The sequence below is a fragment of the Dryas octopetala genome, chromosome 6 (genome assembly GCF_963921425.1).
Source record: "Dryas octopetala chromosome 6, drDryOcto1.1, whole genome shotgun sequence".
Taxonomy (NCBI): Eukaryota; Viridiplantae; Streptophyta; class Magnoliopsida; order Rosales; family Rosaceae; genus Dryas; species Dryas octopetala.
Window position 1 is genome coordinate 796290 of NC_141371.1, and position 27029 is coordinate 823318.

The 27029-nt window shown below is 36.9% G+C and overlaps 4 protein-coding genes across 5 annotated transcripts; 2 read left to right on the forward strand and 2 right to left on the reverse strand.

Moving 5' to 3' along the window:
• Positions 1-4430: 4430 nt before the first annotated feature.
• Positions 4431-6543, reverse strand: LOC147280688 (putative F-box protein PP2-B12). The gene is made up of 3 exons (XM_086247002.1): positions 6083-6543; positions 5288-5406; positions 4431-5153 (listed from the first exon to the last, which is right to left on the reverse strand). Exons 1-3 carry the CDS (start codon positions 6449-6451, stop codon positions 4661-4663), a joined length of 981 nt encoding a protein of 326 aa, XP_086103128.1. The 5' UTR covers positions 6452-6543; the 3' UTR covers positions 4431-4660.
• A 6857-nt stretch (positions 6544-13400) lies between these two features.
• LOC147280689 (putative serine/threonine-protein kinase PBL25) lies at positions 13401-16984 on the forward strand. Its single transcript, XM_086246012.1, has 6 exons — positions 13401-13488; positions 14117-14137; positions 14540-14736; positions 14872-15061; positions 15259-15641; positions 15906-16984. The coding sequence occupies exons 1-6, from the start codon at positions 13401-13403 to the stop codon at positions 16782-16784; spliced, it is 1758 nt and encodes a 585-aa protein (XP_086102138.1). The 3' UTR covers positions 16785-16984.
• A 479-nt stretch (positions 16985-17463) lies between these two features.
• Positions 17464-21130, reverse strand: NPQ1 (non-photochemical quenching 1). 2 transcript variants are annotated; one of them, XM_086249240.1, is made up of 7 exons: positions 20967-21130; positions 19999-20135; positions 19825-19876; positions 19531-19703; positions 19076-19172; positions 18577-18968; positions 17464-18127 (listed from the first exon to the last, which is right to left on the reverse strand). In XM_086249240.1, the coding sequence occupies exons 2-7, from the start codon at positions 20067-20069 to the stop codon at positions 17626-17628; spliced, it is 1287 nt and encodes a 428-aa protein (XP_086105366.1). In that variant the 5' UTR covers positions 20070-20135; positions 20967-21130; the 3' UTR covers positions 17464-17625. The 2 variants fall into 2 exon arrangements, with proteins under 2 accessions (XP_086105366.1, XP_086105365.1); XM_086249239.1 differs by having other exon boundaries at positions 19825-20135.
• Positions 21131-22847: 1717 nt separating this feature from the next.
• Positions 22848-25893, forward strand: LOC147280691 (putative leucine-rich repeat receptor-like serine/threonine-protein kinase At2g19230). The gene is made up of 8 exons (XM_086246363.1): positions 22848-22953; positions 23346-23930; positions 24055-24078; positions 24167-24598; positions 24818-24933; positions 25089-25349; positions 25469-25669; positions 25819-25893. Exons 1-8 carry the CDS (start codon positions 22848-22850, stop codon positions 25891-25893), a joined length of 1800 nt encoding a protein of 599 aa, XP_086102489.1.
• The last annotated feature ends 1136 nt before the right edge of the window (positions 25894-27029 follow it).

Sequence of the window (27029 nt, forward strand, 5' to 3'; positions counted from 1 at the left end):
TGGAATATCACTAGGTACAATTTGAAATGCACCAAGAGTATAAACATTTGAAATCCCTCGAGTTACGAACTAAAATTCTCAAGGAACTATTTGGGAAGTCCTAAGAAACGACTGAAGATGCTCTAAGAACGACTTAAGAAACTCTAGCGTATGACTTAGGAAGCGTCAAAACATGATTTGGAATGTCACTAGGTACAATTTGAAATGCACCAAGTGTATAAACATTTAAAATCATTCTAGTTACGAATTGAAATTCTCAATGAATGACTTGAGATATCCTAAGGAATGACTTCAGATGCCCTAAGGAACGACTTGAGAAACTTTAGGGTATGACTTGGGAACTGTCAAAATATGACTTGGAATGTCATTAGGTACAATTTGAAATCCATTAAGGGCATAAACATTTGAAATCCCTCGAGTTACGAACTGAAATTCTCAACGAACGACTTGGGATGCCCTAAGAAATGACTTAGGATGCCCTAAGGAACGACTTGAGAAACTTTATGGTATGACTTGGGAATCGTTAAAACATGACTTGGAATGTCACTAGGTACAATATGAAATGCACAAAGAGTATAAACATTTAAAATCTCTTGAGTTACAAACTGAAATTCTCAATGTACGACTTGAGATGTCCTAAGGAACGACTTAAGAAACTCTAGAGTATGACTTGGGAACCGACAAAACATGACTTGAATGTCACTAGGTACAATTTGAAATGTACCAAGGATATAAACATGTGAAATCTCTCGAGTTACGAACTAAAATTCTCAACGAACGACTTAGGATACCCTAAGAAACGACTTCATATGCTTTAAAGAACGACTTGCGAAATTCTATGGTATGACTTGAGAAACGTCAAAAAATGACTTGGAATGTCACTAGATACAATTTAAAATGCACCAAAGGTATAAACATTTAAAACCCCTCAATTTACAAATTGAATTTTTCAATTAATGACTTGGAATGCCTAGGAACGACTTGAGATGCCCTAAAGAACGACTTGAGAAACTTTATGGTCTGACTTGGGAACCGTCAAAATATGACTTAGAATGTCACTAGGTACAATTTGAAATGCACCAAGGGTATAAAAATTTAAAATCTCTTGAGTTACAAACTGAAATTCTTAAAGTACGACTTGAGATGTCCTAAGAAACAACTTCAAATGCCCTAAAGAACGACTTAAGAAACTTTATGATATGACTTAGGAACCGTCAAAACATGACTTGGAATGTCATTAGGTGCAATTTGAAATGCACCAAGGATATAAACATGTGAAATCTCTTGAGTTATGAACTAAAATTCTCAACGAACGACTTAGGATGCCCTAAGGAACGACTTGAGAAACTCCAGAGTATGACTTTTGAAACGTCAAAACATGACTTGGAATGTCATTAGATACAATTTAAAATGAACCAAACGTATAAACATTTAAAACCCCTCGATTTATGAATTGAATTTTTCAATTAACGACTTGAAATGTCCTAAGGAACGACTTCAGATGCTCTAAGGAAAGACTTGAGAAACTCTAGGGTCTGACTTAGGAACCGTCAAAATATGACTTGAAATGTCACTAGATACAATTTGAAATGCATCAAGAATATAAACATTTAAAAACCCTTGAGTTGCGAATTGAAATTCTCAAGGAATTACTTGAGATGCCCAAAAGAACGACTTGAGAAACTCTTGGGTATGACTTAAGAACCATCAAAACATGAGTTGCAATGTCACTTGGTATAATTTTAAATGCACCTAGGGTATATAACATTTAAAATCACTCGAGTTACGAACTGAATTTTTCATAGAACGACCTGGAATGCTTTAAGGAACGATTTCAGATGCCCTAAGAAACGACTTGAGAAACTCTAGGGTATGACTTGGGAACAATCAAAACATGACTTGAAATGTCACTGGGTACAATTTGAAATGCACCAAAGGTATAAATATTTTAAAATCCTCGAGTTATGAACTGAAATTTTTCACAAACGATTTGGGATGGCCTAAGGAACGATCGACTTCAGATGCCCTATGGAATGACTTGAGAAACTCTATGATATAACTTGGGAAACCTCAAAACATGACTTGGAATATCACTAGATACAATTTGAAATGCACCATGGGTACAAACATTTAAAATCCCTCGAGTTACGAACTTAAATGCTCAAGGAACACTTAAGATGTCCTAATGAACGACTTTAGATGTCCTAAGGAACGACTTAAGAAACTCTAGGGTATGACTTGGGAACCATCAAAACATGACTTTCAATACAATTTAAAATGCAACAAGGGTATAAACATTTGAAATTCCTTGAGTTACGAACTGAAATTCTCAAGGAACGACTTGGAATGCCGTAAGGAACGACTTCAGATACTTTAAGGAACGACTTCAGAAACTTTAGGGTATGACTTGAGAAACGTCAAAACATAACTTGTTATGTCATTAGGTACAATTTGAAATACACCAATAGTATAAACATTTAAAACCCCTCGAGTTATGAACTGAAATTTTCAATTAACGACTTGGAATGCCCTAAGAAACGACTGCAGATGTTCTAAGGAATGACTTAAGAAACTCTATTGTATGACTTGGGAATCGTCAAAACATGACTTGGAATGTCACTAGATACAATTTGAAATGCACTAAGAATATAAACATTTAAAATCTCTCAAGTTACGAACTGAAATTCTAAAAGAATGACTTAGTATGCCTTAAGAAACGACTTCAGATGCCCTAAAGAACGACTTGAGAAACTCAAGAGTATGACTTAGGATCCGTCAAAACATGAATTGAAATGTCTATAGGCACAATTTGAAATGCATCAAGGGTATAAACATTTAAAATAGCTTGAGTTATGAACTGAAATTCTCAAGGAGCGACTTTAAATGTCCTACGAAACGACTTTAGATGCCTTAATGAACGACTTGAAAAATTCTTGGGTATGACTTGGGAACCATCAAAATATGACTCGAAATATCACTAGTTACAATTTGAAATGCACTAAAGGTATAAACATTTAAAATCTCTTGAGTTACGAACTTAAATTCACAAGGAACGACTTGAAATGCTCTAAGGAACGACTTCAGATGCCCTAAGGAACGACTTCAGATGCCCTAAAGTATAACTTGGGAACCGTCAAAACATGAGTTGAAATGTCACTTGTTACAATTTTAAATGCATATAGGGTATAAACATTTAAAATCTCTCGAGTTACGAACTGAAATTCTTAATGAACGAATTCAAATACCCTAAGGAACGACTTCAGATGCCCTAAGAATGACTTGTGAAACTTTATGGTATGACTTGGGAAACGTCAAAACATGATTTGGAATGTCACTAGGTACAATTTGAAATGCACTAAGAGTATAAGCATTGAAAAACTCTCGAGTTACGAATTGAAATTTTTAATTAATGACTTAAGATGCCTTAAGAAACGACTTGAGACGTTTTAAAGAATGACTTTGAGACATTTTAAAGAATGACTTGAGAAACTCTAATGTATGACTTGAAATCCGTTAAAACATGAATTGGAATGTCACTTGGTTCAATTTGTAACGCACTAAAGGTATAAACATTTAAAATACATCGAGTTACGAACTGAAATTTTGACTTAGGATGTCCTAAACTCTTCTACTTCCCTTTTGCTTCCACTTCCACACACACACACACACACTCTCTCTCTCTCTCTCTCTCTCTCTCTCTCACTCTCTCACTCATAGTAACGAACCTCACCCCTCGTTCAAAGTCATTCTGATTTCTGAGCATGTTTGAAGAAACTTTCATAGAATGATTCCTTTTAATAAAAGCTAAACTAGTTTAACCTTAAAACATAAATCATCATTTCTTTTTGGGTACAAAAAAATGGGAATGATAAAAATATAGTTTATAATATAGTTTACATGTGAAATGATCAGAACATAGTTTACATGTTTAAAAAAATCGAGAAAGTTCAGATTAGATTTCATTGGGTATCTAAAGTTTGTGACATATTGTAACTGAATAGATACATAAAGTTTAAGTCAAATAAGTCGAAATTATAGTCAATTCATCAATCCTCATTCCTCATTCCTCAATGCTCATGTATTTTTATAATTCGAGTAACAATCGATAGAAAATACAAAGCCATTCCGAAATTGTTTGTTGTTGTAAGAAGAGAAAGTCTTCATATCATACATGTAACATCATCAAATAAAAAAAAATCCAATAATCTCCAGTTACATATAATTATTTTCTTGGCTAATTTATGTGTACCTATCAGGCAGAAACCACCAAAAATAGAAGTTACATCATGTCACTAACTTTTAATCCTTGTACGTGCACGATTGTACTGTACTCAAGGTTTGTTCTCTTCAAATTAATCAACAGTCCGATTAGGCTTTATAGCGCCAATAGTTTGTACTTTATAAGCACCAACTGAAGATTACAACAACAATGAAGCAAAATGACAATGACATGATTCATAAATGTCAACTGCAATGTAAAAGGTAGCAGAGAAGAGACTATTTTCAACACTGACCTCAACCCCTATATAGATGGATGATTTACAGACACACTGACCTCTCAATCCCTTATGGGACTTTTTCTCAGCAAATTACAAAGTAAAAGACAAAGGTCAAACCCTTTAGAGATATGGATCATCATCTAGTTATTAAAAGTGAAACTCTAGTTGGTTTTGGGCCTGACCTCAATGCCTTGAACAATGAGGCCACCCTTCCACTGACCACCCCTAACCTCCAAACAAGTCATCTCCAAGTCCCTATCTTCTCCTCCTTGGCAGAAGAATTGACCCAACTCAATCTCCAACCACCCATCGGCCCTCTCCTTAGGATATTGTTCTTGGTCGACCTCTGGGGAGGGCTGGAATGGCTGCAAAATTTGTCTCCTGATAAATATGCCAACACGCCTAGGCACAATCTGGTAGCCCTGATTCCGCCCTCTTTCGGCGTCAAGAAACACACTCTTCTTGCTCACTTCTCCTCCTCCAACCACTCCCACTGTGACCTCCACAGGTTGGTATTCAAATCCATATGTCCCTGCACTTGACTTGAACACAAGATAAGCTTCATATACAGTTGCTGGGGACAGCAAGCGTGTACCAATTTTCCCTCGGATTTCAAGCCAACAAACACTCACAAGCTCAGCCACCTCCTCAAACCTGTTCAATTTTGATTTATTAAATACACGTTTCAATCTATGAGACTATGACCAACCAACCATATAATGTACATACATATATCTCAAACAATATGCATGCATGCTTAATGACTTAATGTTATTAATTTTACAGACCTGGAGTCAGGCAGAGAAATCCACCGCCAATAGTGAGGAGTATCAGCCCAAACAATGGAAAGCTCCCTTGCAGATATCATGTAACATTTTTTCCCACTCCGTTTGTCCAGTGAAAAGCTCTGCATCAATCAATCATGATCAAGTCAATAACACTCCTAGCTAATTTCGAACTCGTTTTTCATATTGCATTCATTAATTCTAAATTTCTAACTAAGTTTTCAACTATTCATTACAATTTGGTCAATCTCTGACTCTGCCGCACCATTTTGATTTTTTGTCGCGACGTAAGACGCACACAGAAACATTCACATTAAAAATGTCACAACTTTCTTTTAAGGTACTCTTGTCTTGTCATCCAAGGTACAACCCGTTACTTCAAGTCATGTGCAAATTACAAGCCGGGTCCACATAAATGTACACAACAGAACCAGCAGACTTTTATGATAAAACAAATAAATCTGTAAATCCAAAGAAATTTTGACTTTAAGGTTAAAATTTATACGGTCCATCCAAATTTAAAAGAATTAGGTAAAATTTTCATAAAATTTTGTGTGTATAAAAGATACATTCAAATTCATTCAAATTTATTAAAATTCTTTACTTAATGAAATTCATGACTTTTTGAGAATACTTAAATTTTGTTAGAATTCATTAAAACCTGCGTTAATGGTACTTAAATTTTATTAGAATCCATTCAAATTTAAGTTGAGAACACAAAAATTTCATTATATTTTTAAAATCAAATCGAAGTTGGGACACCTTAGAGGAGGAGGAGGAAGGGTGTAGTGAAATTACCATCTTGCCCTCGTGTATGAGGACTGGGTTTGTGCAGAGAGCGAGGTAAAGGTCCTTCTTGGATTTGGCAGAGAGAGGCGCAGTTGCGGTTGCAGATAGGATGGTGTGGATCTCAGGCGGAAGGAATCCATCCCAAACGGCGTCGGATTCAGAGGCCGACCGGAAACTCGTGGAAACCGCAGAGAGCCTGCACGCATCTCGAGGACTCGTCAAGGAGATGACATTGGCTATGCATCCTTCCGGCAAGGCCTGCAGATCCAGCACTGTCCCGCACTCGCAGGTGATTCCTCCTTCCCCTTCTTCTTCATCTCCACTGACGTCTATTTCCTTTTGGCCGTCTCTACCACCGTTTGAGAAGAACCTAAGCATTACTTTTCTTCTCTATGTCTTGTGTTGGTTATATATATGACATACGACTTGTATGGTGATGTTGTTACTGTGTTGTGCTTCTGTATATTTATATAGTTGGATAGGGGGAGGAAAGCTTAGCGGTTAAGTCTTTGGTTCTCTAGAAAAGGCTGTCAGATCCTGAATATCAACCACAAATAAAAGTTCATAAATAAATAAATAAAAAATCCTAAGCAGATTTTTTCTTTCTTTTTTAATTGCAATCTACTAAATAGATTGGTGCACAAAATTAAGGTCAACGGAATAAATAAGGATAATAGTGAAAGTAGGTTATTTACACTAATTTTACTTTTCCTTGTAAAAGTATAAGTTTTATCTTAAATTCTGAAAATAGAAGAACATGCCATGTACAGCGTTTGAACTTTGAAGTCTATAAAAATAGTGGGCTTTTTAAAAAAAAAAAAAAAAGTCAAAACTTATCTTGCTGAAATGGTCATAAACTTAAATAGGAAGGAAATCATTCCAAATAAATTTGTAATTAGTGTCTGTTTAAGATAGTATAATATAATACGGGCTTTGTATTGAGAGTTTGATTATCTACATAATTAATTCATATTATATATTAATGATTAATTTGCGTGACATTAACAAATTGAGAAAAAACTAATAAAAAGTCTGAATCCGAAGAGTTCGCTCCCACAACGTTTGCATGACAATATTGAATGTATCGATCGAAATATATGGTTTGATGTTTAATTTATAATTTTCCTCAAAACAAAAAAAAAATGTTTAATTTATTTTGGCTTTTGAATGATATAGACGTTTGCTCTCAGCTGAAAAATAACACATCTGTAGATTCTGTACGCAACAAGTAACAAGCGATGGGCCCAATAAAATCTGCGGCGCTGCTACCCAATAAATAAAGGATAAATAAGATAGAACACGTGCAGGTTGGGTGTTTACCAGAGGGGCTGTTATTTACACACCTCTAAATTTTTTTTTACACAATCTTTTTAAAATAAAAAAAATAAAACTTAAGAAAAAAGACCATTTGGCTCTCCCCTCACCCACACACCCACACACTCCCATCCCCATCTCCCCCCCTACACACCCCATCTCCATCTTTTTTTTTTTTTCTTCTTCACGGTCGAAGCCCACCCCCCACCATTTCTCTTCTTTTTCTTCCCCCACCCCAACCACCTCCCCCCGAGCCCTCCCCTCCTCTCCTCCCCGCATGCACCACCTACAAACAGCCACCACATGCACAGCCAAAATAGCCACCACCACATTCTTCCCCTTTTTCTCTCTCTCTCTCTCATCCAAGCAGACAGCCAAAAAAATTTTAAAAAATAAAAAATTGCAGCAGGTTCGGCGGACTAGTGCCGAACCTGGTGGTTTCGTTCGACAGGTACCCGCCGAATAGAATAGGATTGTTCGGTGGGTACCTTCCGAACGAAACCATTGGGTTCGGCACTGGTCCACCGAACCCGCTCCAATTTTTTTTTTAAGAGAGAGCAAGAGAGAGAAATGGAGAGAGGAGAAAGGGCAGGGAGGGGGTGGTGTGAGACCCAAAATTTTCCAAATTTATTTTGGGATTTTTCTTTAATTTCTAGAATTTTCTAGAAATTTGTTTGGCGGAAAATCGTATTTTTCACCTTAAGCTTTAATTGTTTGACCAACTTTGACTAGAGTTTTGACCCAAGTTAGACCTTTAGAAGGTGGTACTTTTACTCACGAACCCAACGGAGCAAGTCTCGTATTATTCCGAGTCCGGGAGATTATTTTATGAATTTCCCAAAATTTCATTTTTAAAAGCATTTTATCTTAGTTGTGGAGCTTGAAATTTTCGAAATTTTTCTAAAGGGCAAATTGGTAATTTGACCTCATAGTTAATTAGTACTAGTCGATACGAGTCCGTAGTATTTTTCGGGGTATTTTTCCGAGTCCCGAGCTATTTTTAATTAATTTTTGAAGTTGAGAAAAATAGGAAAAAGAAAAATAAAATAGGAAATCACCAGATCGCGCCACGTGGCACGATCTGGAGCGTCCATCGCTGCATGGCAGCAAGATCTGATGGCTGCATGTGCAGCCAAGTGTCAAAGCCTTCGCCACGTGTCAATTTCTCATTGGTCAAAGTTATGACGGTTGACTTGAGTCAACCCAGTCAACTCGGATGAGTCAACCGAGTTGACTCACTCACTCTCCCTATAAATAGTGGCGTGAACCCCAGCTGATCCTCACAAATTCAGCCGCACGCTTCCCAAGAGAGAGCTTCTCTCTCCTCTCTCCTCCTTTCTCTCTCTTCTCCAATCTTGTTTTGAGTTTATCTTGAGTTCTGGAGCTCCGATCGACGATCCGATTTCGCCTACGCGATCGTGGCGATGAGCTCTTCAATTCTAGTAGTGTGAAGGCTATGTTTTGGTGAAGTTTTAAAAAAAAATCATTTCTGAGCTCCATAGGTAATTTCTTGATCCCTGTCGAATTTCTGCTAAAATTTTGTTAAATAAATCTCTTGTTAATTAGGCTATTTTAATCTTATTATTTAGCAAGTCTAGTAGTACCGAGACTCTGCTCGTGGGAAGTCTTCAACAGGTATACCCTTAACCCAGCTTATTTAATTTGCTGTTGTTTAAGTGGTGGTTATAGACGAAACGCCGTTTAACTGTTGTTATTAAATGAACTTAATAAATATTGAGGCCATATCAGTGGTAACCAAATAACGTGATGACTAAGGTCAGTCCATGAGCATACAAGCGTTGGGTACTGAGCCAGAGCTCCCTCAGTTTCCCCATGCACTGACCTGGTCACGTTGTAAGGTTCATATCTGATCAACCTCCTCGACAATAAATTAAAATAAACTTAGAAACCACACGGTCTGACATGACTGTCTGCCTCGGGGAGCAGGGTCATGCCGGATCAAGAATTTAGAGAAGCCTAGCAAGTTACGCTAGTGCCAAACCTCTAAATTTTACCTGGTCTTAACAGACAAGGCCGAGAGTACGTTTAGTACGTTCCTAATAGCTGTCGTCGGATTCGGATCTCCAGTTTCCCAACAGGTACAAGTGGGACCCAGACACAGGAAAGGGATCAGGCAAGGGACACACTTTGGTAAAGCAGGTAGGGGGAAGGTACCATATCCCGGTTATTAGATTTCCTGCCTATTTTCGTACTATATGTATATGAAAATGTCTTTCACAGAGAATGTGCATGATTTTTGTATGGCATACTTGTGTGATTTTCTCTGTATGTTACCTTGGACGACCTGAGAGTAACGGGCACGTGTTGTGACCTTGGGTTTCGATCCCCTAAACCTCCGGAGGGGTAAGTACGGACTGGTTAGTCGAATGTCCTTCTGGGGAGGCTAACCAATGTGGTATTACCAGGTAAATGGATACTCTCACCACAGTATCGAGGTGGTGGTTGAATTTCCGATACTGGTGGTTGGCCTGTATGTGATCGGTCGCAGGTATGTTTCTGAACTATGTCACGTGACAGGAAGAATTTTCACTGAAAAAGATGTATGAGCATGCAAAGGCTTTACTCACTGATTATTGGCATAATTATCTTGATCATTACTGGCTTTGGTTACAATATTATTGGTATTGATACCTTGTTTTTGGGTGTGCATTGCTTTTAAACTGTTTTCTTTGAAATCCTATATTTTCGAATATTGTTTCAAACCTAACCAGGATTTTCCCTCGAGGGGAAGCGATGAACGTATGTGACGCTTACCCCCTACTGTACTCTTGTGAGTGCAGATAATCCAGTTGTTGGAAACCAAGATTGAGGTCGTGGGTGTGGCACTTGTAGCTTGTCAGTTTCAGTCTTGCTATCTGGTTTAGATCCTTTCTTTGGATCCGTGGTGGTGTTTCTCTTTCATCCTCGTAGGTGGCATATCCCAATGGCTATCCATGAGTCCAATTTGTTGCACCACTTTGTTGAAGACTGAATCACTCTGGCGTGGGTTGGACTATCCTGACATATCTGTTTATCTACTGTTTTATTATGTAGCATTAGGGTTAGTGTATTTGAAACATATAACCCTCACGGGTTGGTACTCTTTACTGTTATTTATAATATGAGGCATTTTCAGTAATTTCTTCCGTTGTATTTTTACTACTCTGATCCAACCCGGGTTCTTCAATAAAAAGGGCTTAACTCGTTTTAGAGAGCTTGGGAATATAATACTCGGGGTAAGGGGTATTATAGTCTCAAGATCTTTAAGACGGGTGCCGCTGTGGTGTTCCCAGTTTCGGGGCGTCACAGGTGGGGTGCTCGCCGGTGGTGGTAGGTTGCTCGGCGTGGTCGGGGATGGGTATGTGCCGGAGAGAGGAGAGGTGGGGATGGGTGTGTGTGTTTTGTTTTTTTTTAGGAAAGGTGTGTAAAAAGAAAAATAGATGGAATATAAGATCTTTTCTCTTGAGTTTTTTTTTTTTTTTTTTTTTTTTTTAAAGGGTGTGTAAAAATAAAAAAAAGGTACCTTGGTGGATCCTAAATTTGGTGACACAGCATGGGCTTCATCAAGTGATTAGTGGACAGTCTAGACAATAAAAAATGAACAAAAGACATGATCTGGTCTAGGAGACCAGTCACATGGCAAAAGACTCAAATCTCAAAATAAAAAAAGAGACGTATGATACGCACTTATAAAAGCTTCATTATTAACTAGTATCTGACGCTGAAGAGCACGTGATCAGGCTTCATCTGTTTAATTGTAAGAAAATTACAATATGAAGAGGAAGAAAATAGAGTTTAATTATAATATTAATCTTAATTTATTATAAAAGTCTTTACTTTGAATATGAAATTAAGAAGAGTGAATAGGGTAATTAAAGAGAGAAATCACTATTGGTCAAAAAAAAAAAGAGAGAAATCATTAAAGGATAGGCATGGAAAGTGACGAGGATGTGGTCTTTTGACGTGTCAAAGAGGGGTTTGTATGTGTCAAGTATTTGCTTTGCAATTTGCATGTGACCTTTATAGCGGCCACGTGAGTCGCAATCTTCCCCTCTACTTTGAATCTTTTTTTTTTTTTTTTTCACTTAATTTTTATTTAAATATCAATTTCATCATTAAAGTGTGTTTTCACTCAATATAGTGCATCATCTTTATTATTGTACATCAATATGTTCTTCTGTTGCATTTCAATTCGTTCGAATTTTCGTAAAAAATTGTCATATATAGTACATGTGATCATTTTCTCATAATCATAATGGTCTTCACATATCCCATAACCACAAAAAAAGAACCATAAAAATTATTTAATTCTAAATTTATCTTTGAAAAATACTAAAAAAATTAAAAATAAAATAATTAAGAAAACAAAAGAAAAAAAAATGATCCCTAACCCGAGTCTTAACCCACCCTCTCTAGGTGTGTTAAGATGTAATTTCTCCTAAAAAATGGTTTCGTATAGTGTATGTGACCTTTTTTTTACGGCAATTCAAATGGAATTGAACGGAAGGGCAACATTGATGTGCAGTAATAAATATGGAAAACAACAATAAATTAAATTAAATTTTAAAAACCAAATTGATATTTTGATCAAAGTTGAGAGATCATCTGTGATAAAAAGTTTTTTTCCCTCCTTTTTACAGTCGGAAACGCACTTCCACAATCCATTTCCATTTCAATCCCACATGTTTATTGTTTTCTAATCAACAGAAAACAAAATTAAATGAAAATAATTAAAAGCTGTTTTGCTTTTTCTTTTTAATTAATTAATATAATTAAGCAAACTAGTTGACAAGGAATTAATGGGCATATCATATGGATTGTCGTTTTGAGTAGCAGCAGCAGGAGCTGTGCGCCTGTGCTTTCCAATGTTAATTTGGTTTTGGTTAAACATTATCATCCTTCATTATTCATGCATGCATGATCATCAGACGTGAACTTAATCTGCTTTAATTCTCAAACATCAATATGTTGACCTCCTACAAACATTAATTCTAGGAGAAAATCTTTTGCTAATCTGCCGTCTATCCAATAATTATTCTCGACTTTTCAATTCAATCCCATTAATGTTATTGTTAATTAATTGCTTTTTTTGTTGTTGTTCTTGAGCAGTACCTGTTTGTCAAACAAAATTCAACATAGATAATCCCCCATTTGTTTTATTTTAGTATGTTTTGGCAGAAGAAAACCAATCAAATTCTATATATGCACCCCATAAGTACTTGTGGCCTAAGTTGGATCCCTAGCTTGAACTGAGTCTTGGAGATCGAAGATGAGAAATACATCATGGTAGATATGTATATATAGGTGTATGCAGCTATGCGCATGTAACATGGTTGGTTATATTTATATATGAGGTGTGAAAATCCTATTGGAAAAGCAAATAACAAATTAACAGAAGAAATGGGGTTGGGATTAAAATGGGGTGCAAGTACATCCTAAAATAAAGTACTGCTGGCAAAATAGAAATCCTGGGGTGGAGGTACAATCTCCTTCATTGTCCTCCATGTATGGCCTGTAATGCTAACTGAAATTCAATGCTATATCCCACAATTTGCTCTCCCTTGGTTTCAAATTAAGCAACCCTCTCACATCTCCACCTTTTTCTCCCGAGAAGTGTAAGGAAAAGTCTCTCATTGTTGTACAGCCTAAAACATGGCAATGCCTGCCTGCCATTCTTCTTCTTTGTTTGTTAATCTTTTGGTTTTCTCCCCCCAAACTCCAAACTGCACTTAGCCACCCTCTTCCCACCTGCAGGGTCCTCCTCCTTCAATTTTCTTGGAGGACCCTCCGCTCCTCCTCCTCCTCATCAATTCATTTCTTGTCAAACAAAAATTTTTGACCTACAAGTTTTATTTGTTTCAACATACAGTTTGTACCCTTTTCAAATTTAATTTCATTGGGAACAAAAGACTTGCATTGCACTGCATTCAATTTTATTCATTTGCCAAATTTCTTATATATACGTATATAAATGCTGGGAATTCTTGAATATATCTGAGAGATAGTCGAAGACATGAGTTGCTTTCCGTGTTTCGGCTCACAGAGAAGCAAGAGATCAAATGGCAGGAAAACAGAGGATAATGGAGCCCCTATAGCTTATAGTGAGCACGGTAAGTCCTCCTTTTCTTCTTTCTTTCTTTCTTTCCTTTTTTTTGAATCTTTGGTTGATTTTGATTTCAGAAACTGAAACTGGGTTTCAATAATCAAATTTAAACAATGCTCGGTTGCAGTGCAATGTCCTGACTCCTGACTACATTATAATATAGCATCATATATTTTTAAAGACATATCACTTTCAACTGGTTTATGGCAATAGAGGAATAAAGTTAAGTTTCACATGCTTATATAGATATAAAGGCATGAATGTTGCACTTTAGAAAGAAATATTCTGTGATATACTTAATTTGACAAATATAATAATTGCATAGCAGAGCACTTACCTCTACACCCATGGCGAGAGAGTTTGATTCTTGCATTTCCTCTTCTCGGGCCATAGGCCGCCTTCCAACCAAAGAAAAAGAAAAACTACCACAATAATTGGATGGCAATTATCTTTCTAAAATTTGGAAACTGCTCTCTCTCTGTTGTGTATGTTTAGTAAACGTTAATGCATGCATCTGCCACTCATCAACAGAGAAATAAAAAGGAAGAGGTCATTACTGCCCTGCTCTGCTGATATGAAGTCTCTCACTCATCAACATATTATAGTCCTTTCTGTTGGGTGATCAGAATTCACAACAGTTGCCTCAATATTTTAGATATGTATATGTGAAGCAACTATGAAGTTTGGAAATATCAAGAATGATCCTTATGGAAATTGCATAAATATAATCCGCAGGAGATGAATGCATGTAAAATCACGTTACCCTCACCATTTTTATTTTTTCCAAAAGTTTTAGAGGAGACAAACCACTACAGAGTATTTTGGTAGCCAGCAAATGTTTTATTTTACTTTTAAAACCACTGTAGTTTTTTCATGACCAATGACTGTTTTTGGTCTACTACCTATGGTATTAGTTTTCATCAATCTGTAAATTGTTTTAGCTATGAAATACAGATTATAGAAAAAGAAGCAACTACAAAAACTATGTACTAGATATAAAAGTCTGCCCTCATAACTAAGAAGAATGATTGTGGGCCTTTCATTTTTCTCTGCAGAAATGAAAAAACAAAAAGCTGCTGGTGAAACCAGAAACACAAAGGAGGAAATTGATACATCAAAAATTGATGCAAAGACTTTCACTTTCCGTGAGCTAGCCACAGCAACAAAGAATTTTCGTCAGGAATGTCTTTTGGGCGAAGGTGGATTTGGAAGAGTCTATAAGGGGACTCTTCAGTCGAGCGGGAAGGTATAAGAACTTTAACTTTCTTTGGATTTATGACTGTTTGATAGATATCTACACTAATTGTTCCTTTGGTTTTTTATGAAGACCTGCTAGTGAGTACTGGCCTTATAAGGATGAGTTTTCCTATCTTGTTTGTAGGTGGTGGCTGTGAAGCAACTGGACAGAAATGGAATGGAAGGAAACAAGGAGTTTCTTGGAGAAGTTCTTACTCTAAGCAACCTATACCATCCAAATCTGGTTCATCTAATTGGATACTGTGCTGATGGAGATCAAAGGCTTTTGGTGCATGAATACATATCAGGAGGTACTGTAGACAACCATGTTCTTGGTACGTGCCCTCCTTTTCTGATACATTTTCCTTGATTTAGGACCATTTTATTAGCTCTGCTCCAAAATATGGATGAACAGGCTTGTGGCTGCCTGTGAGTAATTGGAGTACCATAAATCCCATGTTCACTGCAATCTCTACTTAATCAGTAATCTAACAAAAGCATGTAGTTTACCCCGATGAATACTTATCTGCAGGTAATGGACCGGATCACAAGGCATTAGATTGGTATACCCGAGTTAAAATAGCTTATGGAGCTGCTATGGCACTGGAGTACTTGCATGACGCCAATCCCCCCATTATATATCGCGATTTAAAATCTTCAAATATCTTGTTAGATGAGAATCTCAATCCAAAGCTCTCAGGACTTGCCAAGCTTGGTCCCGATGGAGATAAGATGCATGGACCATCAAGGCTGATGGATACCTATGGTTTCTGTGCTCCAGAGATTTCAAGAACAGGTGAAGTCACACTGAAGTCAGATGTATACAGTTTTGGACTTATTCTATTGGAGCTCATTACAGGAAGAAGAGCCGTTGACACCACAAGACCAAATGATGAGCAAAATCTAGTATCTTGGGTAAAATCCCTTATCCTTAATTTCCACATACATATATATATATATATATATCTCTTATATATATAGAAGAAGATCATGCTTTGCCAATCTTCTTTAATTCTATACTCTAGCTTCTGAGCTTCATATGTATAAGAAAGTGTTTCAAAGGTATTAAACCAGCAATAACAGAACCTCTCATCATCATCATCATCAATTCATCATCGTCATAATCAAGTCATCATCATCATCATCTGTAACTTTGTTCTATTTTGCATGTATGAGCAGGCACAACCCTTATTCAGGGATCCGAAAAAGTTTCCTGATATGGCAGATCCTCTTCTTAACAGGCAATTCCCAGAAAAAGATCTAAATCAAGCTGTTGCAATAGCAGCCATGTGTCTGCAAGAGGAAGCAGGAGTCCGTCCTCTCATGAGTGATGTTGTAGCTACTCTTAGTTTTCTTTCTACAACCCCTCCTCCACCGAGTGCTAACCCTGCTCCTCCTCCAGCTGATCCAGCCCCAAGTGAAAACCATGATCAGGACCAAAATGGTTCAAAATGTGATTCATCTTCAGATGATGATGATGATGATCAGGACCCAGATGCTGCAGGAGATGATGAAGATGAGGATGAGGGTTCAGATAATGAGAGTGTAAGCAGAAGTCAAAACCATAGCCGCCGTAGCATCAATGACACTTCAGAAGAAGAAGGTAGCGAAGATGAACCCCAAGAAGGAGTAGTTTCAGAATCCAAAGAATGGCATTCATTTTCAAATTCAAGCCAAAAAGGCAACAGCATGGATGGAAGTACTGTTTCTTCGAGTTGCAGAAGTAGCAGCAAAAGATCAAGTGCGTCTTCAAGCCGCAAGGGTGATCAAAATCTGGATGCTACTGTAGGCAACACCACCAGCAGTAGATCAAAATCAAAATCAAAATCAAAATCAAAATGTGCAAGTGTTACTTCTAGAAGCAGCAGCAAAGGATCAACACAAGGAAGTGTTTCTTATACCCGAGCAAGCAGCCGTAGAACATCATCAACAAAGGAAGAGAGTGCTGTTTCATCAGGCTCCATTTGCAGTACTACTGAGGAAGAATCACCAAAGAACGTAGATGCTCACCAAAACAGCAGCAGGGGATCAGAACAAGATGGAACTATTGTTTCTTAATTGAGACCAAAGCAGGAGCAGGAGCAGCAGCAGGGAAGCAGGAGATGTTCAGTGCTCACTACAATTTGTCATTCCCTGCACATGCATACAAGTATACGATTGATCAACATGGGATATTTTTTGTATTGATGAATGATGATGATGAGCCATATATGCATGCATGGCTTTTGTCCTTGAAAGATAGCTAGAAGAAGCATTGGTATTTTGATAAGGAGGCCACCAATTGAGAGCTACATACATGGGGAGCCCGACAATTTTATGATCAGCTTCTCTTCTGTTTTTTCAGATAATTTCAATTATACTTACATTTCAGGACTTCTTGTTTCTTTTTTCTTCAATGACATTATACCCTTAAAAGTTAAAACTTAATTAGAGAAACAAACAAACCAAAACCCCCCAAGAAAAAAAAAAAAAAAAACTTATTTAATTATGAGTTGCTTCAGTTAAGAAGAATTTAATATATATTACTCTGCCAAATTATTAAGAGAAGGCAATGGACCAATTGTAAATTGTACAGGGTGGCGACATTAAAAGGGAATGTACTTATTTGTTATAATTTACCTCACTACTCTTTCATTCATGAGTTTTATGTATTAAATTGCCTAGTTGAATATAGGGAATTAGGGATCCATAGTCCCATATCAGTACACCCGAACGCATGCATATAAAAACTGCAGACTAACCAACCCATTACACTCACACCAATAAAATTAATTGAAAGCAAAATCAAGCTTGCTTGCAAGAATGATATATGTAATATCAACTTACATTCTGCAAAAAATAAATAGATAAATAACAATATGGTATAACCAAGAAGCCCATCCCTTTCATACTCAAAGTACTATCTTAGCTTCCTAAGTGGAAGTGTTTTTCCAAAAAGCTTTTCCACTTCGCCAGCTTCCATTTTGAGCTCGCTCAATATATCCATCTCTTCTTTGCTAAGACCTCTCAAGAAATTTTCCTCATCTTGTTTAAGCTCATTAAACCCTTCAGCTAACTTTTGAAGCAATGACATCTCAGTCTTTTCAACCTTCTCAACTTCCCCTTCTATCTGCTTAACTTCCTCTATAATGGTCCTCTCCCCTTCTTCTAGGGTCTTCTCCAACCTCTCTACAAGAGGAGGCTCAGGCCCACAAGTATTATCTGTTCTGATAAACTTTCTAAAGTCTCGTCCAACGCTCGTAGCTGCTTTTTCAAGGTCAGGAACAATGCTTTCTGGCAAAACTGAACTCTTTGTGTACACCACCGCACCACCATACCCATCCCAAGCATCATTGCTGCCCCGGTAGTACACAAATACATAGTCATCCGGTTTATTCTCTATCTTGGACGATAGAATATACCTGCAAAGTCATGTACGAATTCTTGTAAGGTTTTTAGTTAATGCAAAAGCAATATTGATTAAAAAAATAACTACATGAACATAATCTATATTTTTTCTAAGTTGTTGTTCTCATTATTAGTATTAAGAAAAAAAGGAATCGAGTTGCTCTTCTTTTAAATCCATATAATAAGAAACCTTTTGCAGATAAAGATACCCAAGTTGGCCCCTTCTTTTCTTCATATAATGCACATAGCTAAGTGTCATGAGTGATCAAATTCTTAATGCATGGTATGAGGTCACTAAACGCACACAGAGAATTGCCTCTGCTTACTCTTTTTTTCTTTAGCTTTATTGATAATATTGTAACTATTGTTATATCAAAGACAAAATCTGGGGGGAACCACCACATAAATGGATGGAAGCATGCATAATCAAACATCAAGAGGAACAAGATGTGACATGAATTACCAGTCATCTTGATAGTGAAGATAGTCATTGTCGTGATTGTATAGTACGCCGGGCTGGTTTGGATCTTGCACAAATTTCTGCACAGCTTTTCGAGTGAAAAAGCCACCATCTGGGGTTTGTATTCTCCAAGACAAATTCCCTACAAGTTTACTTGATTCTGTATGGAATTCATGCAATTGGCAATCAAAAGCATCAAACAGAGGATTCAAGCCACTAGTAATGAACCACTTCCCATTAAAACTTGCAATATCAAAGCTTTTAACAAGAACAGCAGGATCTGGGATAGGAAATTCTCCCACATCAGATTTCGTAGGTACACACTTCTTTCGCGATACTGCACATTCATTAAATTCATCTACAACACTGTTTTCAAACAGGTCCCCACATTTAATCTGCAAAAAAGGAAGAAGACAAAAACATATATGAGACTAGAATTTCCCTCCTGTAGTATAAACTTTAGCACTGGTGAATGTGATCAAGGAAGAGATACAGAACTAACCTGACATTCAGTCTCATCAGGTCGATTGTTGCAAGTTTGCAGACAAGCAATATTGGCAGCACATGACGGGTTTCCTACACACTTTGCAAGTTCTACCCTAACATGAATAAATTCTCCCGTAATCAAATTAAGGACAAAGGAAAACCTCAGTTTTGGAGTGCCATACATAGAGAACAAAAAAAGAAAAAACAACACTTTTTCTGCAGGAATTGGGCATATGTTTGACATTTTAAAAACTTGTTAATGAGTTTCCTTACAAACTAAATAATTTGACTGCAGTTTTTACCTAAAAGACTTAACTGCAGAAAATTGGAATATACTGAAACTAAGTTCCCTTTAACCCTTTTGATAGCATAAGAGAAAGAAAACAAAGTGTAGACAGAAAGCAGTATAGTGCTACTAGCAGTCATGTTAAAGATACCAACTTAAGTATCAGACTCGTTTGAAAGATTTACCTGCATTCCTTAAGTAAGCAGGCACAAGTTTTGAGAGCATCAACAGCATTGGCTGATGGAATGACCATGAAAGTGCATGCCAGTAAACCAACCACTTTCATGAAGTGTAACTGGCTCCACTCTTTAATGAAATTTAATACTTCTCCATGCAGAAACTTAATCACCGTCTTCATCTTCAAAGAGGAAGCACAATAGGGAGGGAGGGAGGGAGAGAGGAAAAAGAAAAAGAGAGGTCATCATTCATTCCTCAACTCTGCATAAAGAAGCCAAGTGCAGATATATTTTGCAATTTACCTCAGGTTCACTAGTTCTCATGCCACATTTTGAAAAAGCCTCCTCTGTCCTGCTAGAGAGCAGTGAAGAAAATTTTGACCCCAAACCACAAAAGTTTCTATTAGAACTGCTCAATTGGGAGTATCTTGATTTTCTGCTATTGGAACAAAATTTCACAACGAAATGAAAACCAACCATCCTTCTCTTCTGAAACCTTTCTTCACTTGTAAGTCCCAACCTGATGCATGTCTTACCAATACTATCATTATGGGACAGGGTGATTGAACGTGCAGCGACTGCCATACTTCAGTATTTTGACTTCAAATTACGACCTGAGTACACAGTTCATTGTATCAGTGGTATTCATTCTTTTATTTTCTACAAATCGGTTGGAATGAAAAGCACTGGTTAGATTGATTCTTTTCCTCTGGAATTTACACAATGAGAACTTCAATAATGGTTATGACAACCTTTCATTTGCTTCTCCTTGACAGAAGTTTTATTGCCCCACAATAAGTTCTTATTTTTTGGCCTAATTCTTTTGAAAATTGATTCAACCCTTGATTGGATTTGATCTCTTCAAAATTATGCTAATGAGCAGTGACCCAATTATTCCAATGAATAGAAGATAATGATATAGATGGCATTTTGAATACACCAAAATAATTTTCCATGTACCCCGAAGCCAATTTCTCTAATTATCCATGATGATAACAAAGTATATACAAACCTCATAAATCTTTATATGGGAATAGAATGAAATTCAAAGGAGACAACTTTGCCTATTTTTGTCAAATCACAGATTTTCCAAGAGACCCAATTAGTTGATATTTCCCCTTAAATACAAGCAAAATACAAAGGAGGAGTACTTTAGCAATCTAAAACATGAATGATGGTGTAAAAGAAGCTACCGCCAAATCCAAAAGACAAGACTTGGCTGCCGAGTGGGTCGCATTAAAAATTTAACACTACATGCAGATTGCAGAGAGACCCAATAGCTAAATATATAATTAACCAAAGGCAAAGCATAGAAATGGAAAGTTATGCATACAATGTGAAATGATTGATTCATAGCACTACTGAATTAAACTTGCGAAAAGTTTATACATACATATATATATATATACATATATATGAGAGAGAGAGAGAGAGAGAGAGAGTACCTTAGAGAGTAGCTTGGGGTGTATTGCAGGAGATGCAGTGCATGGCAACAGCTTATCTGGTTTGAAGTAAAGAGGAGCAGACAGTTCGACACGACACGACCCCAAAAAAAAGAAGAAACAAGTCTAAGAGAAGAGAAGAGAAGAGGGCGCCAAAGTTTGGTTAGATTACATGGACGGATAAGAGTAGCTAGCCATCGTGTGGAAACCAGCCCTTTAACGTATTCCCCCCATTTATTTTTATTTCGTTTAATACATGTTAGTTAATGGTTATTAGAAAAAAAAAAAAAAAGCAAATATTTTAGAAAGAAAAAGAAAATATTGTCATGGAGCCAGGACTTGGATGGTCAATGAAACCATGACAATGGGCCATGATTTGGATGGCAAAGCTCCATAACTTGGGCAGGGAGACCATTGTTGTCATGGGAAGCCCATTATAACTATAAAAAAATATATATATTTAAAATTAAGTTTACTTAGTTTAGGATTTCGGGTACTTCTGGAAATGGAATAGGAGATTCTATTGGTAGTGCCGTAGTGGTACCCCAAATGGTATATTTAATTATAGGCATAAATTTAATTTAGACACATAACTATATATGTTATTTTAACGGAGTTCACGAACTTTCAAATATTTTAAATATATACCTGATTTATTATGTAAATTGAAAAATAAAATTCCGTCCATCAATTTATTGAGAAATCAGTTAAATGTCAGTTTGGCTTTTGCTAACGGGGATTAATTGACGACGTGGCACCAACTCAGCATACATTTCCCGCCAAATGACCAACACATGTCCACTTGACACGGACCCACACACCCATCACATCTTTTCCACTCGTCGAACGCTCTCCTAACCATTTAGTCTCCAAAAAATATCACGTTTCCCCCAAATTTGAATATAAATTTCTCACTTATGTTCAACGAGCGAGAAAGAAATGATGACTTTGTGGACCCGTATCAGGGGTTAGGTGGACCTGTGTCGCTTATTTGGCGGGAAATGAGCGACACGGGTCCACCTAACCCTTGGTACGGGCCTACAAACTCTCACTCTCTCTATTATTATTAAATTGTGGGCTCGTGTCGCTCATTTGGCGGGAAATGTTTGCTGAGATAGCGCCACGTCGTCAAGTAATCCCAGTCAGCAAAAGCCAAGCTGTCATTTAACTGATCTCTCAATGAATCAATGAGCAGAAATTTATTTTCAATTTAGATAATAAATCGGGTGTATATTTGAAATATTTTAAAGTTCATGGACCCCGTTGAAATAGCTTATATAATTATGTGTCTAAATTGAATTTATGCCTTAATTATATGTGTCAAAATCATCTAATCCCTTTATAAATTGTCGTAACACAAGATAATGGTCCAGTTAAAAATTAGATTATGAAGGGAAAAAAAGAGATTAGTTAATTGAGAGCAGAAGAAGAACTAATGTTTAGTGTTGGGAATTTACAGGGCATAACAGATAAGATATAGTTGTACTTTTTTATACAGCGATGCGGCGATGTGATTCAAGATTACCCGATTGGTTCAAAATGGTTTTGGAGCCATTTCCCAAGTGGGTGTGTTTTTAAATCACCACTCAAATATGCGCATCTCTTAGTTAAGGTTCATGTACATGATGATGATGATCAAAGCGCCACCCATCGAGAATTTCAAGGTTGTAAGAGCTTAGCTGTAAGAACCCAATTAGAAGAAACTAGTATATGCCTATTCTTTTTTTCGATTTTTACAAGGAATGATTGTTTTCTTTAAGTAGTCAGTCCCACACTTCCCTTGGAAAACTTTCGCTTGCATTGTTTTCTCACTCACCAAACAACATATGGGGTTGATATAGCTAAGCTAGTAAGTAGTAACAAGGCAAAAGGCAACTGGGGGATATGACAGCAACACAATACTATTCTTCCAAGCTTACCATCTTATTCATCATCACTTATTTTATCCAAACATTTTCACAGAAGCAACTTCCACCAGATGATCCCTCAGGTCCATTTAGCTCTACTTTTATTTTTTAATCAATTAATTAATTAACCCACTAGGCACTAGCCGCACTACTATATATGTTTTCTTGAAGACTTGATCTTTTCTTTTTGGTGATTAAAGTTTTTGTTTCTGTTCTATTTTATTTTCTACTTTTGCTGACCAGCTTCCAAATGATTAAAGGGAACCCTAGTTTCCAAAGATGAAACATGTACTTGGGTAATCATTAATTGACTGTCTGATACATGCATCAATTAAATTCAAAATATGTTTTAAAGATGGTAATCTACTATTTTGACAGATGAATTTGTCACTAGGAAGATGATTATTTGAGTTGTAGATAAATAAAGTTGGACCATGACGCTCACAAGATTCCATATATGGATGACTGCTTGCAGGACACTGTGTGTTGAATTTCACATCCTACCCATACCAACCAACTGGGGAGTGCACCAATCCTGTTAAACCCAAAATAGTTGCTTGGGGCAGCTACCCCACAAATCTGTGCTGTAAAAATGCCCTCACCACCTTGTCCCATGCCTTGGCCCTTCATGTAGTTAAGTCACAGGGCAGTATCTTTCTTGCAGAAGAGGAATGGAAAAATTGCAGTGGCCCTTTTCTCCGGCAGCAGTCTGTGTCTGTGGAAATATGTCAATTTGGTGACCTTTTCTATGGCAGCAGTCAGTGCTCCAACATTAATATTTCATCCATTAAGCAAGACCAGCCCTTCCAAGATGCATTAAAGTCATGCTCTCAACTTAGCAATAATTCATTTGACGATGCTTGTAACAATTGCAGTGCTGCGGTGTCATATCTGAGAGATCGTTTATCTGAAAAATATAAAGCAAAGAGTGGGAATAAAACTGAAAGAGCCATTTGTGGTGTAGCAGCTGCTATTTCTATTGCAGCCGGGAAAATGCAGAACAGTTATTTTGGGGTTGATAATGACTACCTTCGGTGTTTGTCTAAGTCAGACAAGTTTGGTAAGAAACTACTTCAATTCATGCTGCTCAATGAAAATTGAAACTTGTAATTGACTGATCAATATTGATTTGTGTGTGCTTAATTTTCTGTTTTGTTGTGTTTTTGTTTTTGGTCAAAATGCAGAACCAGAGTATTTCAACCTCAAATGTAAGTGAAACTACTCTTTCTCTCTACTTACTTAGTGCAAATTCACTTACCTGTATACTCATAGAAATTAATCATTTAGCTTAAACAGATTCTTTGGCAGAAGGGATACTTTCAATCTTTATGGCGATCACTGTAATATTGCTGATCATCCTGCTGATAAAATATGTAAGCAAGAAGAAGCCTCTAAAACCGGTTCAATCAGGATCAATTAATACATGGTCTGGCCTGTATAGATTCTCCAAGACTGAGATTGAGAATGCCATAAATGTTGAAAGAAAGAACCTCGGACGAGGAAGTGCTGGCCAAGTTTATAAAGGGGTTCTTCCTAGTGGACAAGTTGTTGCCATTAAGCACATAAACAAGAGTAATACATCTGATTCTTTTACACGAGAAGTGGAAGGTCTTTCAAGGGTTCGACATCCAAACTTAGTTTGCCTCTTTGGTTGCTGTGTCGAAGATGGGGAGCAATATCTTGTGTATGAATATTGTGCAGCAGGGAATCTAGCTCAACATCTCCTAAGTAAGTACTTCCTCTGATCCTAATTACTTGCTAAAACAGATTTAGTTAGCATCTTGGAAATGCTTTTCTGAATTGTTTAAACTTTTGTAATCAAAAGCACCAACAAGTAATTCAAACATGCTTAGAAGAGGAACACAATAAGAATCATTTTCATTTTCTTGATGCCTTTTGAATATTTTTCTGAATAAAGGATACCCATGCGCATGTCTCTACTTTCAGGAAATGATCCTGTCTTAGCATGGGAAAGAAGAGTTAAGATTCTAAGAGATTGTACACTTGCTTTGAGATATCTCCACCATTATATTGATGGATGCATTGTTCATAGAGATATTAAGGTAATACATATGATATGCTTCTCTGGTCTACAGTTAATTGACATTTCCTTAGTTTTGTTTTCACAAAGATGCTTGATTCAAATTAGTTTGCTTGACTTGGTACTTGTCTAATTAAGTACTTGATGTTGATGCGTGCATGTTTGGTTTATATATAGCTTACCAACATCCTTTTGACTGAGAACATGGAACCCAAGCTCTCTGATTTTGGGTTGGCAAAGATGTTGGGGATGGAGGAGAGCAAAGTGTTTACAGATGTTAGAGGAACCATAGGGTATATGGATCCAGAATATATGACCAATGCCAAGTTAACCTGCGCCAGTGATGTCTATAGTTTTGGTATTGTTGCTCTGCAACTTCTATCAGGGCAAAAGGTATTTGAGCTGGATCTTGATGCTAGAGACCAACTCACAAGAAAGGTACATCCATCATGCACCCATTTTAACGTACTTGCGCTTAATTAGACTACTTTAATTAGAGGTAGAGAGAGTACTGAGAGAGAGAGAGATTATGAATTCTAGTGTTTGATTTTTTGTAGGCAAAGGATGTGAGTATGAACAAACGTCCATCTGAGGATCTTGAAGACCCAAGACTACATGGAAAGATCAACAAGGTGGACTTTGAATCAATCCTACAAATTGCAGTACTTTGTGTTGCCAAATCAAGCAAAGGTCGCCCTACAATCGACGTTGTCTTTGAAGAGATGGACAAGGCTTGGAAGAACACTGTTGCTGAAATGGTTAGGCTACTCAAAACTTATAGTTAGCCAATATAGAAATCTTATTGACTTATTGTACACATACATTTCTTAGCAGACATATATATATATATGTGTGTGTGTGCGCGCTATATTGACAAAATCTATGTTCTACTTTTCTTTGAGTGCAGAAGAAGGGAAAGAAAGGGGTGAGTTCATCAGCGACACCATTCTCTATATCTTCAGATACTGTGTTTTCAGTTTGACATGCATGCGATCGTGGTACTCAAGAAGGTTTTGGCTGCTGTTTATAGAATTATTGAAGAGTAAGATCGGTGACGAACTAGCCATGTTAGAAATGTCTCTAGTTTGAATCTCTCTCCTCCAGATAAAAGAAATTATAAGAAAAAGAAAAGTAAGATTGGTGTTAATTTATTCGGAAATAACGATGTAATTAATCTAGCCATCTAGGTGTACCCACTGCATAGTAGTTTTCTTCGTGATCCTAAAATCAATCCTTGTGATGTACATAGTTTTATATCATTTATATCTTCCCTGTCACAAGCGAGAAGACACTTATATTATATTGAATGCCTTTTTCATTTTTTGGTCAATTATAATGCTTAATCAACGGCCAAATTAAGGCTATAACTATTTATTTTTAGTTACATGATTTCAATCTTAAATCTATTTTAATTCTAACCCATTATCTCAGATACTCTCAAAACTTGAACTAACTTGACTTAATTAAACCTACTGGTGGAAAAGAAGGAAATTGCCATATACCAACGAGACCAACCTAGCTACAGATTAAAATCTAAATCTACACAGGGGCTTCAGAGCCTAAGGCCTTACACTTAACATCCAAATCGAAATCTACATAGGCCGGCTAAAACAAAGAAAGCAGCCTCTCTCTCTCAAAAACAAAAAAAGCCAAGCTTCACTAACGGATGACAGAAAATAAAGGGAACACTAAACCTTCAGTTTCAAACTTCATAATTTGGGATTGACAAAATCAATGAACCCACATTTTGTTTTCAAAATTTATTTACACCAAGCTCTCATATTTGGCAAAGCTACCAAGCATTGGGCGGCATGTTTGCATGTTCGCTCGTCCGTACCTGATCAAATTTGTATGTATACATTCAGGTGCAGACATCCGCACACCGAGCGCTCAATTTGTCCACGCTTAGCTGTACGTTTGTATGTTCGCTCGTTCACACCTGATTGAATTTGTATATATATAACGTAAAATTTTACATTCGATCTTAATGTTGGATATACTATCAACATTATGTAATTAATTAAAGTGATATCAAACCGGAGGATTTAACAAGTACGCCTCCAGCATGAGCATATATTACTAATTAATCTTCAATATTTGGTAGCTAGTGAAACTAGG